The sequence below is a fragment of the Hirundo rustica genome, chromosome 2, assembly GCF_015227805.2.
Source record: "Hirundo rustica isolate bHirRus1 chromosome 2, bHirRus1.pri.v3, whole genome shotgun sequence".
NCBI lineage: Eukaryota > Metazoa > Chordata > Aves > Passeriformes > Hirundinidae > Hirundo > Hirundo rustica.
In genome coordinates, this window is record NC_053451.1 from 16,629,155 (window position 1) to 16,642,554 (window position 13,400).

At 61.5% G+C, this 13,400-nt stretch overlaps 1 protein-coding gene across 1 annotated transcript in view; it reads right to left on the bottom strand.

Annotated features, from left to right (window-relative positions):
- Positions 1–13,400, bottom strand: part of PDE2A (phosphodiesterase 2A) — a 42,022-nt gene that overhangs the window by 11,563 nt on the left and 17,059 nt on the right. The window contains 2 exon segments of the mRNA XM_040055005.2: positions 288–377; positions 11,210–11,261. Coding sequence (XP_039910939.1) covers positions 288–377; positions 11,210–11,261 — 142 coding nt within the window.

The following is a 13,400-nucleotide window of genomic DNA, read 5'->3' on the forward strand; positions in this document are numbered from 1 at the left end:
CCAGGGTCCCGGGGCCACCATGAGCACCACGGCCACCACCAGCACCCTGGGCGTGACAGGCAGCCCGTACAGGGGGAGAACTCGGCGGCGGGCTGGGGATAGAGAGACCCCACCCCAAGCTGAACCCCAGCATCAACCAGTGGAGTATGCACCCTCTACTCCCTCCAGGGCTCCCCCCAGTCAAGGGCTGGTCTCAGCAACCCCACGAACGCCACCCGCCCAAGGAGGATGCTCTGCTCCCCATTCCTTCCAGCCTCCCAGGGGATGCAGAGGCACTCCCCACCTACCACAGCAGGCAGCAGGGTGACAAGGGCATGGCGGAGGGCATCACGCAGGGTGGTAGCATCAAGCGCGGCGCCCAGGCTCAGCAGAGCATCCTGCAGAGAGACACGAGCAGAGCAGGGAGTTACTGGGGGTTGATGCCACGGGGAAGGCCTGGTGTCTTTTTTGGAACCAAACCCTCCTGTGCTGGTCAGTGTCCATCGTGTGGGGAGGTGGGAGATCCCCAAAAAGGGAGAGGACACTTGGGTACTGAGCCACACTGCCCTCAGTGCCAGCCACACCATAAAGCACCAGCGGGAAGAGAAATGGGGCAAGGAGATGGATTAAAGCTCGTCTGGGGATTACAACCCCATGGAGGGACAGGTGTCGGGACGGACACATGGAAAAGCTGGGGGGCACAGCAGGGTCTGTGGTGCGATCCTCCCAGCTCTGCTCCTGCCTCTGGCCCTTGTCTGGGAGACTGGAATAAGGATGATGATGTCATGATGGAAATAGATGCTCCAAATCTGACACTGGATAATGGGATTTGCTCTTCCTCTGGTCCCAGCTTTGCCAGGTGGCTTCAAGCTCCATTCCTGATAACCAGACCTGGGGACTGTCATGCACCCCATGACCCCATCCAGGACAGCAGCCCCTCACTGGGCCATGCCACCCACCCACCCTGGGAGCATGCTCGGCCACGGGGCCAGATCCAAGTGGCACTGGGAGCGTGGCTGGCGGTGAGGGTGCTTCCAGCTGAAGACATTGGCACTGGATGTTATTCCAACAGGGCCGCATCTCCAGTCCCTTACACACACTGGAGACACATGCACTGTAGAATACAGCCAGGCCTCAGCAGGTGGCTCTCCTGCCACCCCTCCGTCCAGGCGAAGACAGGGCAGAGCCTCAGCGGGTCCCTTGGGGCTGCTTGGGCCATCGAATGCTGGTGGCATTCTTAGCGTGGGGATGGGCAGGTGGCAGCTGAACGTGCGTGTTGGCTTTATTAGGGCTGGCAATACAGGTCCATCCCTGAAAACAGTGAGGGGAAAGCTACAGAAGCTAAAAGAAGATATTCCCAAGACAAGGAGACAGCAGCAGAGGTTGGCAGGAGGCTTTGTAGCCTAACAAGAAGGTAGGGAGAGTGAGGGTGGGCTGCGAAGGACATCACACTCATTCCACTTATCCCACTCATCCTGCTAAGCCGCTTCTCCCACTCATCCCGCTCATTTCACTCAACCTACTCACCACATTAATCCAGTTCATCCAGCTCATCTCATTTGATGGCTCATCCCACTCAACTGTTTTCCCACTCATCCTGCCCATCCCACTTATCCCACTCACCCTCCTCGTTCCATTCATCCAGCTCAGCCCACTCAGCCCACTCAATGGCTCGTCCCATTCAACGGCTCATCCCACTCCTTCCACTTGTCCCACTCATCCTGCACATCCCACTCGCTCATCCCACTAATTCCATTTGTCCCATTCATCCCACTCCCAGTCCACATCCTCCACCCCAGAGCAGAGGTTTACCCCAATACCCTTGCCCCCTGTCACCCCATGTCCCTCAGCCCTGAGGATGCTGCAGACCTGCTCTGGGGGCTCTGCTAGGACACAGCCTGGGCCCACAGCCAACACAGCCAGAGCCACCACCATAGCCACATCCCAGTTATTGCCATAAACCGCCTTTCCCTTTCCTGTGGAGTTCCCTGTGTCCCAGCGATCCACACCACCTAGGCACTACTCCAGTTTGGGTGGGGGCTCCTCCAGACCCATCACTACTCCACAGGCGTCGGGATGTTTGGATGAGGCTGCGTTGGCACATGCACCCCCAGCACCAGCGGAGAGATGAAACCATCGGCCACCCCACGGCTGTCACCAGGAATGTCACTGGGACGCGCCGAGCCAGACCCACAGCCCTGTTCCTGCACACACTGGGGCAGGGGACCAAAGCTTTCCCAGGGAGAGCCAGCACCTGCTCTGCATCCCAGCTTCCATGCGGGGCAGAGCTATGGTAACACTTCCCAGGGGAGCACAGGGGGTTAATTAACTTCACTAAAACAGGAGGAAGCACAAGAGGTTGCAGTTCCTTGCTGCTGGGGCGGAGTCCAACACCCTCTTCCCGGGTGCTGCACACCCAGCGGCTCTGGAGGGAAATGCTGTCTGGAAATGGGCATGGAGAGAGGGCTTTGGGGACAAATCCAAGGACAGGGTGTGGGCAGGGCACACAGCACGGCATCACTGACAGCTTCAGGAGCCGAGGATGCTGCTCCTGCAGAGCAGGTGAGTGGCACCCTGTCCCGTCCCCATGGTGCACACACGTGGCCCTGTGGGGCATCCACCCAGGGACTGCTGTCACCTTTTCTCTGGCCTAAGAGGACAAGGGTACTGCTCTCACCCTGCCAGACTCCTGAGCCGACAGGGTGAGCCACGGGACCTCAGTGCTGGCAGGAATTTTGCCAGCGCTCCTTGGCCAGCATCCCATGGTGCAGAGCAACACCAGAGCTGTATCTGCCTCAATACTCCCACCGGAGCTGGTGGAAGATTAATGACACCATTCATTTCCTTAGAGTAAGGATTTGTCTCTGCCCCAACATGGATCCCCACTAACCCCCCACCCCCAGACACTCTAGCAAAGCCAAATCCTGCCACAGGTCAGCCTCCAGAGCTCCTGCTCTCTCCCTCGTGGGAAATGGCCCTTTTTCTCCCCTGCCATTTCTTCCCCTCTTTTTCCCTTTGGATAGCTGCAGCAGCATCCTGTCCCCACGCATGTGGTGGTGGGGACCCCCCAGCACAGGCTCCCCAGCCCCCGTCCTAGGCTTCCACAGATCCTGCTGGGATTCAAAAGCAACTTTTTTCAGCAGAGGGAATTCACCAGCAGTGAAAATACAACTTTTTTCAAGAGGATCAGCCACGTCTGTCCCTTGCCACCTGCCCCCCCCCACCCCCCAGCAGCTGTGGAAGCTTGGTTTGCCCCACATGGCACCCCCAGCTTCTCTAGATGTTTATCAAATAGAGAAATCCCACCTTGGCCAGCTTCCTCTACAGAAAGGTTCATTTCACACCTGCCACGTGGAGGGTGGGGACCTGGAGGAGCTGGACACTGACCTCACCGGGTCTCAGGTCTCTGAGCTTGCACCCCTTCTCCTGGCCTTGCTCCTGGGTGACAAATGGAGGCCCCCAAGGGCGAGGAGGAGCCCCCAGCAGAGGCTGGATCCAGTGCCGTGATGTTCAGCCCTGTTGAGGGTACCTGGGACCTGGGGTCTCTCTCTGAGCAGGGACATACCCGAGCGCTCGGCCAGCGGGCTTTGCATGAGGCAGAGCTCAGAACCAGGGCTTACCGCCACGGAAAAACAGGCACAGAGAGCCAGGCAGCAGTACTGGGTGCCTGGAACATCCTGCTCCCAGAGGAGCGCTGAGCAGGGCTGCAGGACCCCCACCCTGCGCTGCAAGGCTGGGAAGGCCCCGGATGGATCCTGCCGTCGCTGCCAGAGCACCCATGGGTGCTGATTCCAAAGGGGGATGCTGGCAGCAGCCCGGGCTTCTGTGGCAGGCTCCTGCCCCAACCCTCCCCAAGGAACCTCGAGGAAATGAATCATCTCCCTGCCGAGCTTCCAGCCCAGCTTTGCTGTAAAAATTCCAAGTAAATGATCTGCCAGAGGTGAGCTTGAGCCATCTGTGGCACAGTGAGCCCTCACAGCTCACTCGGCTCCTGCCCTCCACTGGGACTTTATCCATCTGTGAACACAGGGAAAATGAGCCCAATTAATTTTGGCAGTGGATTAGTCTATTAGCCCCTGCCTGAGCAATCGCCTTTGGGATGGAGCTGGACATCGCTCTGTCTGGACAACTTCACCCCCAATTGTTGGCCACAAATCAAATTAGAGCATCCAAGATGCTGAGTGGGCAGCACATCCCAGTAGCCACATCCCATGCAGATGCTTCCCAATGGATTTAACAGGCTCAGGCTGCAAAGGGATTGGGATGCTTGGGAGTGCAGAACACAGCAAGGAGGGGTCTGGGGCAGAGCAAAGGACCCCCTGGCAGCCTGTCTCACCAGCCCCAATGTCTCTCACGGGGGTTTTGCAGACTTCAAGGACAGAGAAGCTGCTCCCCAGGGAATTCCCTACCAAGCAGAGCCCTGGATGAGGAGGGTGACCATGTGGTCAACTCACTGCAAGGCTGAGAGCCAGGGCTGGGGGCTTGGGGCTCCCTCCCACCGTGGTCTCTTCACACAGGATGCATTTTTAGCCACCAGCCTCTGGATCTTGTTACATTTGACAGGTGAAAGGCAAAATCCCATTTGGATTCCTGGGGGGCAGCCTTCACTCCCCACACCACAGCCCATCCTGGCTCCCTGTGTCCCACCCACACAGGTGCCTGGGTACCTGTCCCTGTCCAAGTCCAAGGGTCCCCTACCCACTGCAACCCTGCAGGCAGAGACACTCACCCTCTCTCCCATGCCCCAGCTCTGCCTTTTCCCAGCCCTTTCCACTTTCCAGGGAGAGTGAGCGGGAAACTTTCTCCCCTCCTGCTTCCCCTTCAAGGAGGGAGATGCTGCTTCAGGACCCCCTTCTTCCCCCAGCCGTCACGCCCGGAGTTGTTTCCAAGGGCATGGGGACAGATGTCCCCGCCTTTGTCACCTCCCCGACGCCTGGCTGCAGGGTGACAGCACCACGGGGAGCAGCTGACCCCCCTGGGCCCCCCAGGCCGAGCCACAGCTGCCGGCAAACGCCCTGCCCAAGCATTTGCTGAGCAATCTGGTGGCATTAAAAATATCCCAAAATATCCCTGAGCTGTGATTCATCCTCCTCTCCCACCTCCAGCAATGCTGAGCTGCCCCAGCCCCACTCCAGTCCTGGGGGGCTGCTTTCCCCTGGCTGCTCAGCCTCGTGCTCTGGCCACGGGGGTTAAATATAGCCAGGCTCTGGCTGTGTGTTGGCAACACCAGGCTGACAACAAGCCAGGCAGGACCAGGCAGGACCAGGCAGGACCAGGCAGGACCAGGCAGGAGAGCACCAGCTTCTGACACTGGGGTATGAGTGGGATAACTGAGCAAAGGAGCAGGGAAGCGACCACGGAAGGCAGCAGGTTACAGCTTTGCTGTCATCAGCTGCACTGTGGGCAGTGACACTGCTAAAACCCTGTCCCTGTCCCCCAGCTGGTCCTTCACCCAGGCCCGAAGGCACAATTTCCCAGGGAATCCTCCCCACAGAGCTGGGGAAGTAGAGGCAGCACCCCTGTTCCCACACCCCCAGGAGCATCCCTGATACCCTTCAGCTCTGCCACGGGCTGAGTGACACTGCTGACACCCTGTCACCCTGTCCCTGTCACCCCCCACGCTGCTCCAGGCTCCTTCCCTCTGCCCCACAGCCACAATTCCCCAGGAAATCCTCTCTGTAGGGGTGAGAAGACAGAGGATGTATCCCTAGTCTCCCCAAGCAGCACCCCTGATAACCCTCCAGCAAGGTCCAGGGTAACAGAGGATAGAGGGATGGATGGAAGGTAGAGCTGGCAGCTCTGCCCAACTCCAGCTGGGAAGCCATCCATCCATTTCCTCCCAGCACCACTCTTAGTCCCAAATTACATTGCTTTAATCTAATCAGGCAGCAACAACCTGTAACACGGTAGCTCCTTAATTACCTCATCTTTTCCAGGGGGATAATGAGGGCAAACAGGAAGGAAACACTTCTGGGATATCTCTTGTCTCCTCACGGTCATTTGCCTGGGGTCCTGGTGCAACACATGGATGGGAAGCGAGGGCTGAGGTGCAGGACCCTGTCATGGAGCCACCCTGGCACTCAGTGATCCAGGCTGAGGCTTCCAAGGGCTGAAGGACGCAAATCTGTGGAATCAGCCATCCCCAAAAAAGCACAAGTAGCCCTGCACGCCTGCGCCTGCCTCAGTTTCCCTTTCTGTGGAGGTCTCCTACCTCAGCTTCCCTACCTGCAAAGGGTCATGGCCGTGCAAGACCTGCTTAGGATGGCACGAGGATTTGGTCCAGGTGGAATGAGCCACGCTGAGCCCAGTGTCTCCCCAGAGCTCAGTGCATTCCTCACCCCATCTTCCTCCTCCTCCTCGCCCATACATCAGCCTCGCTGGAGCCTGGCATGCTCACACTGCACAGACCATTTGCACACGGAGTTGTTACAGCCTGGAACCAGGCAGATGCACGTTCTGAGTGGGATGATCTGCTGAACTAAGCAAATTTCCTAACCTCTGGCAGCTCACAAGCCCTTGAGGTGCTCCTAGTCTGTCCCCCCACATCCTGGCCTGGCCTCTTGGGGCCAGGAGAACTGAGCCAGAATCAAGGTTGCTTCCTGTTGATGTCCCTTTGTTGGGCAGGACAAATCGGGACAGCAGCCACACTCCTCAAGGATTTCCGTCCCCAGAACATCGTGGCCTTCTTGGAACAGCCGGTTCAGCCACTAGCCTAATGATCTGTCACTAATTTGTCACTAATTAGCTCACTGCTCTAAGGAAGAAGGTGGTGAGGGCTGGGGGTCTCACTGTCACTTGTCCCTAAGCCATGTCAGAGAGGGGGAAAGGGACCCCACTCAGCCCCCTGTCCCTTGTCCCTAAGCCATGTCAGAGAGGGGCATCTGGACTCCCCTACAGCAGCTGCAGGGAAGCTGCTCCGTGGTTGGGGAAATCCCTGGTATGCAGGTGCCTTCACCCCAAAGGACAGAGACATCCTGGCGCCCAGCTGGCACCAAGCTTTGGGTGCTGGCAGTGGCAGTGCTGGCATGATGCGCATCCCTGGGACGTGGCATTGCTGGAAAGATTTCCCTGGCACACCACACAGTCCCCTTCCCATCCATGCTGGCCACCAATCTGGGCTTCCAGGAGTTTCCTAGATGTTTTCTGGTGGATTAGCCACGCAGGGGTCTCCATGCCTGGCTCTACTGGGGACCACCGTGGCAAAGCTCCGGGGATGCAGCCAGAGAGGGGCTCAGTGGGCATCTAGGTCCCTTGGGGGGATAGGAATCAGTGGGATGGGAAGGGGGATGCAGCATTCCCACATCCATCCGTGCATCCCCTCCCGCTATGGCTGGCGCTAATGGGATCTGCACGGTGATTAGGGACCTCATTTATCAGCCTCTGATGGGATCTGGGAAAATTGAATTCCTGGCCATCTGCAGCTGGGGAGGAATTCGATTTGGGCAGTGCTCCAGAGCAGGGTGTGGGGGGCTGGAGGCTGGCAGAGCTGCACCCCCCGAGGGGGCTCCTTTCTGTCTCTACAGGGACTGCTCTTACTTTCCGTGCATGAGAGGGGTCGGTGGTGGGATGCAGCTCTCAACTGCCACGAAGGCGTCTGGGAATTGGGAGGGGTCTCGCTGCTCAGATGGGGAAATCGATGCGCAGCCAGGAGAAGCCCAAAGCCCAGTACGTGGCAGAAAGGATCACAGCGGCGGTGTTTAATGCATCAGCACGCAGCCAGGGGTCTGGCCTCCAGCCCCTCCTTGTCTATGGGGGCGTTCCAAAGCTGTGGCCAGGGCATCCAAAGGTGCCAGACACCCTGCATCTGGAGCAGTGATCTTTCCTGCACTAAGAGACTCGGGAGCTAGCTCTGCTCCGTGGCATTTTCCACCCGCTGGCTCCCTCAGGCCGGTGCCCACCACCCTTTCCCTCACATCCATGGAGTGGCCAGGGTGGGTATGCAATGGGATTCAGCTGCAAAGGTCCCAGGCCAGTTCCCAAATCCATGGACTCAGCTGCCAGAGGGCCACCCTCCGGATCCAGGCTTTCAGGAGATCCCAGCCCATCATCCCCCTGCCAAATGTCACACCTCGACTCCAAAAAGCCAAGGTCACCCACGGGGCTTATCCCATTGAGGGGGAAGATGCCACCAGGTCACCCTGCAACGGGAGCATCCTGTTGTGCAGCAGGACTAATCCCCTCCAGCTCCTCCTGCTTGAGGTGCAGCAGGAACACCCCCATCCCAACTCCCCTGCCTGGGGTGCAGCAGGGCACTCTCAGATCTCCCTTCCTGAATGATCTCATGAGGCATGAGAGCACTGGAACCCATATCCCAAACCCCACCGCCCCTCAAAAATCGGCACGAGGACACAGCAGTGCCAGCACAGGCCGATTCCACGCCTGCAAGCAGTCGCTCCTTGAGACCCCCCACACCTCTGGCCTGTGGGGACCACCTGTCTGGGAAACACCGGGGTGCACCCACCCACCCCAGTTTGGGGATCTAGCCCTACCCACCCCCGGCCCTGCCGAGTGTGGGAGGAAGCCAGCCCTGCTGCATGTAATGGAAAGAAGCCGCCACAGCCCTTTCCTCCCCTTTATTGCCCTGCTGATGTGTTTGTGTCTGCCAGAGGAAACACAAGGACGAACGCCCGCACACGCATGTCCCCTCGCTGCCCTCAACGGGCCCTCAGCCCACTGAACGTGGCTGGTCCCACACAGGGGGAAACTGAGGCAGGAGGAGCCCTGCGATGCTGGCCGAAGCCCCCTAACCCCTGGCGGGCCGGTAAAGGCGCCTGAGCGTGGTCCCCCACATCCTCCTCCCCCTGCTGAGGGCAGCGCCTCCCCCCCGCCTCCAACCCCTCCTGCTTCTCCAGGCTGTGAACATGTATCAATTAGCGTTTGATTCATCATCCAGTCTGCAGGTAATTGCATTGGAGCTGGTGGCAGGGAGGAAGAGGAGGAACAGACATTCTCAGCTTCACCCCGCTGCAGCGTGTCAGAGGTAATAATGCCCCAAGCCCTGTGTACCCCCTATGCGCCCCCCGGCTCGGTGATGGGAGCTCCAGACGCAGTCATTACCCAGGACACCAATGGGGACAGGGCTCTTGTGGTATTTCATGGGGGACGAGCCGTTCCTCACCCACCTGGGATGCGCTGGAGAAGGGGCAGGATCCATCCCCACCACTCACTCCTCATACTTCCTGGGTCACATCCCACCGTGGCCTCGCATGCCAGGGATGGATGGGCCTGTGTTTCTGCCCCACCACGTGATCCACTCCTCCTCTTCCTCCTCGTTGCCACCCCAGCGCTGGCGGTCTGGGTTAAAACCAGTCTGCCACCACCATCCCGTCTGGGTGGGGTTTGCATCCCCCAGGCTGGGAGCTGTGGCTCCCTTACCCACCCCCCCCAACTCCAGACCCCTTGGGGGGCTGTGTCCGGGGTTCACAGCCTGCCCAGCTGTCAGCACCCTCCCAGGTGGGTTCTGGGGGGCCGGGACCGAGCGGGATCACAGGGACGCGCAGCTCACTGCACGGGGCGGTGAGGAGCGTCACATCCCACCCCCGTGCTGAGTGACAGTTCAGATGTCCTCCAGCCACCACCTTCCCATCCGGAGGGGGAGGGGGGGTTCATTTCCCCCCCGCCCGGGGCACCGGCCCTGCTCGGCTTCTTTCTCTCCGTCAGCAGCTTTGGGCAATTTCCCGAGAGCATTTCCTTCCCTTCGTTTCCCAGCTTGAACCTCCGGGTTCTCGCTCCTGCCTTGAAGCCCCCCAAACCCCGCAAGCAGCTGTACGCCCAGGGGGACCGAGGCCACGGTTCTCACACCCAAAGCCGTCGGCACACAGGTCGGGGATCCATCCAGGCGAACAGACAGTCGCAAGAGGGGAAGAACCCCCCTCAAGTCACCCCCTCCCCAAATTTGGGTGCGCTCGAACGCGCAGGAGCGGGAAGGACCAAGTGTTTTCCCACCGACATACTGGGATGCAGCCTCCATCTCCCCAAAATGTGGCGGTGCTGGGTGGAGCAGCTGGTGCTGGGAGGGTGGGGGGCTCCGAGGTGGGTCCTGCTGGGGGTGCAGAAGGGGCTCCCACCTTCCCAGCACACGCACCCCGGGGTCTGGCCGCAGGATGGAATACGCAGCCGAGCTCTTGAGGCTCCCGCTGCCGGCAGGGCAAGGGGATACAGGAAAGCGGGGATTCCAGCACCGCCCCCGCCTCCCCCAGACAAACGGAACCCCCAGACATTCCCAAACACATCGCACCCCCAAACGCCCCAGGACAGAACGGACCTCCAGCCCGAGGCCACAGATCCCCCCGGGACCCCCTGGGTACCCCTTTCCCCAGGGTCGCTCACATTGTCCTGGAGAGTCCCCATGGCGCAGCACGGCTCCTGACGCGGCTGCGGGAGGGCGTGGGGGTCCTCCCGGGACCGGGCCGCCCCCCCCACCCCCCCAGTCCAGCCCATTTCCTCCCGTGATCCCGCCGGGATCCGCACCCCCCCCCCAGCCCAGCCCGTCGCCTCCTTCCTACGTGAATCCCAGGGTGTCCCCAGGCGTCGGGTGGAGGGGACACAAAACGGCACCGTCGTACCCCGCCTCGGGAGCCCCATTCGTGCCTCAGTTTCCCTGCCGACCTGTCCCCATGGGGTTCAGGGCCCCCCACCGAAAAGGGGGAGACAAGCGGGTGCAAACGTGCTCGGGAAAGCCCGCTCTGTCCCCGGTGCGGGAAGGGATGGGGAGACCAGCAACCCCCGGTCCCACCTCCCCCTACCCCTTACGGGCCGTGCACGGCGAGTCGGGAGCCCCGGCTCCCAACCCCGCCCCACAGCACCAACACGGGGACCCCCAGTGCCCCCGCGACCGAGTGGGAAGGGAGGCCGTGGGAATAGGGGTCCCGGGTGGGAGAGGAGGGGGGTCGCGTGTGGTGGTTTGGGAGGGGAGGAGGGTTGAGGGTCCCGGGGGGGAGAAGAGGCGCTTGGGGTGGGGGTCTCTAGTAGCAGGGCAGGTGAATCGGGTGTCCCAGGTGTCAGGGGACGTGGGTCGGGGTCACGGGTAGGAGCGGAGGCGTGCCTGAGTTCCCGGGCGGGAGGGGGGATGGGTTGGGGGGACCCAGGTGGAACAGGAGATAGTTGGGATTGGGGTCCCGAATGGGAGGGGACGCGGTTGGGGATGGAAAATCCGGGTTGAGAAAAGAAGGGTCCCGAGCGGGAGGGAGACGCGGGGGACCCCTCGGGGTGGAGATCCCTTCGTCCCTACCTGTAGCGCCTCGGGGCCGGGAGCGGCGTCCCCCGCCCGCAGGAACCCGCGGCTGAAAAAGCGAAGGAACGCGATGAGGAGCCGCGGCACCATCCCGGCACCATCCCGGCACCATCCCGGTCCCGCGCACCCCCGCACCGCCCGCGGGCTGCGGGCACGCCCCCGCCGCGACACGCCCCGTCACGATACGTCCGATCGCGACACGCCCCGCACCTGCTGTGGGGGGCAGCGGCTCCGTGGGGTTCTAAGGAGCGTGGATGGGCGGGGGGGTGCGGACTGGCGAGGGGGTCGGACATCACTCTCCGACAGGGGGTGGAGGTCCCCGGTGGGGGGCGGGGGTTGAGAGGGTGGTCCCGATGTGGGAACTGGGTCGGGACGTCACTCCCCGGCATTGGGAGGGAGTCAGGGATGGGGAGTCCCAGTGTGGGGTGGTGAAGGGGGAACCCGGGGTGGGGCGGGGGCGCCCATGTGGGGAGAGGATCAGGGCATCGCTCCCCAGTTTGGGTGGCTCCGCTCTGGAGCGCAGAGCTGGCAGTGCTTTCCTTGTGAGGCAGGTGACGGGTGCGCCGTCACGGGTCTGGTGCGTCTGGGAGGGCAACGATCCCCCTCCTTGTTAAATCCTCCCCTCGTGGGGATCGGGGAAGGGGTTTTCTCCTTGCCCCTTCTCCCTTCTGGGGCATGTTTCACCTTCCCTGCCCCCTTAAAAGCTGCGCCTCATGTTTGGTTTGGGGCGGTCTTCCCCTCATCCTCCCTGATGGAGGGGCCGAAATCCCATCCCATCCCATCCCATCCCATCCCATCCCATCCCATCCCATCCCATCCCATCCCATCCCATCCCATCCCATCCCATCCCATCCCTTGCCCTGGGGTAGCTGCGATGTAGGGCTCAGTATGGAAAGTCTTCCCTGTCCCCCATCCCATAGGGTACTGAAGGGGTCCTACCCAGCATCCCTCCCTTGGATACGGAGGGACCCCAATCTTGGGGACCCGTCACAGAGTCTGTTCGCCCCCACGCTCCTATATAACCGCTCATTGCCTTCCTTCAGTGAGGAGTGACACCTCCTCCCCTTTCCCCCCCACCCCCGAGATAAGTACCGGGATTTCGGGATGCTGCCCCTACCCAATGGCCCCGGGGAATCTGCATGGAGGGTCGACGCGCTCAGCCGTCACACGATGGCCACATGCGGCTCGGTGAGACAGACACCGGCAGCGCGACAATCTCCATCCCTGCCCGCAGCCCCACCCTCCTCCTCCTCTGGGCAGAGGAGGAAGTTCTGGTCTGGGGAAGGATGGCCTGCTCTTCCTACACATCCCGGGACTCCCCTGTCCCCAAGCACTCCGGTGTCCCTGCACCTCCGTATCCTTGCCTTTCCATGTCCCTGTGTCCCTGCAGTCCTGCGTCCCACTCCCTAGCCAGGCACCGCCGCGTTCCTGCGCCTCTGTGTCCCTGTCCCCGGGGTGCTCTTCAGGGACGGGGTGCTCTGGGGTTTGGCCGGTGGCTCGTACAGGACTCGACCTTCTCGCATCGTCTCTCAACCCTCGTTCGGACAGGTCGTGACAAGGAAATGCTGCCTCCAGGCTGGGGCCAAGCAGGGTAGGGTTCGGGGACCCTCTGCATGCTGCAGCCTTCATCTCGCTCCCTGCACGCAGACCCCCGGGATGCCGGTCCGGGGGTCCCGGGGGAGGGTCAGGGTGGCCGGCGGAGTCGCGGAGCCATCTAGTGGCCAGGGCCGCCGGGAGCTCCCGGGCGGCTGGTCCCGGGCACCCCACCGCAGCAGCCCCGGCCTCCGGGGGGGTCCTGCCCCTCGGGGGGACACGGGTGTCTCTCTCCGGGGGTGGCACAGCATCATGAACACCTCAACCCGACGCGATCCTCCCCAGGGCAGCGTCTCACAGTGCCCGTCTTTCTGACTAGAACACTCCCAGAGCCGCCAGATCCCCAAGATCAAGGCGTGGCATCCCCTGCCATGGGTTCACCCTGCTGCAGGTGCCAAGTGCCCCCCCAGCCTGGACAGGTCCTGCTGGCACGGATGCGGGTCCAGGGATCCATGAATAAAGCAGATGCCCGGTGGGAATAGCAGGTTCCCCGCGGGGCTAGCCGTGGGAACACCCCAAGGAGCCGGGTGCTGGCAGGGTCCGTGCCGAACCTGGCACAACCCTGTCACCAGAGCCACCCACAGAGCAGCTCGCA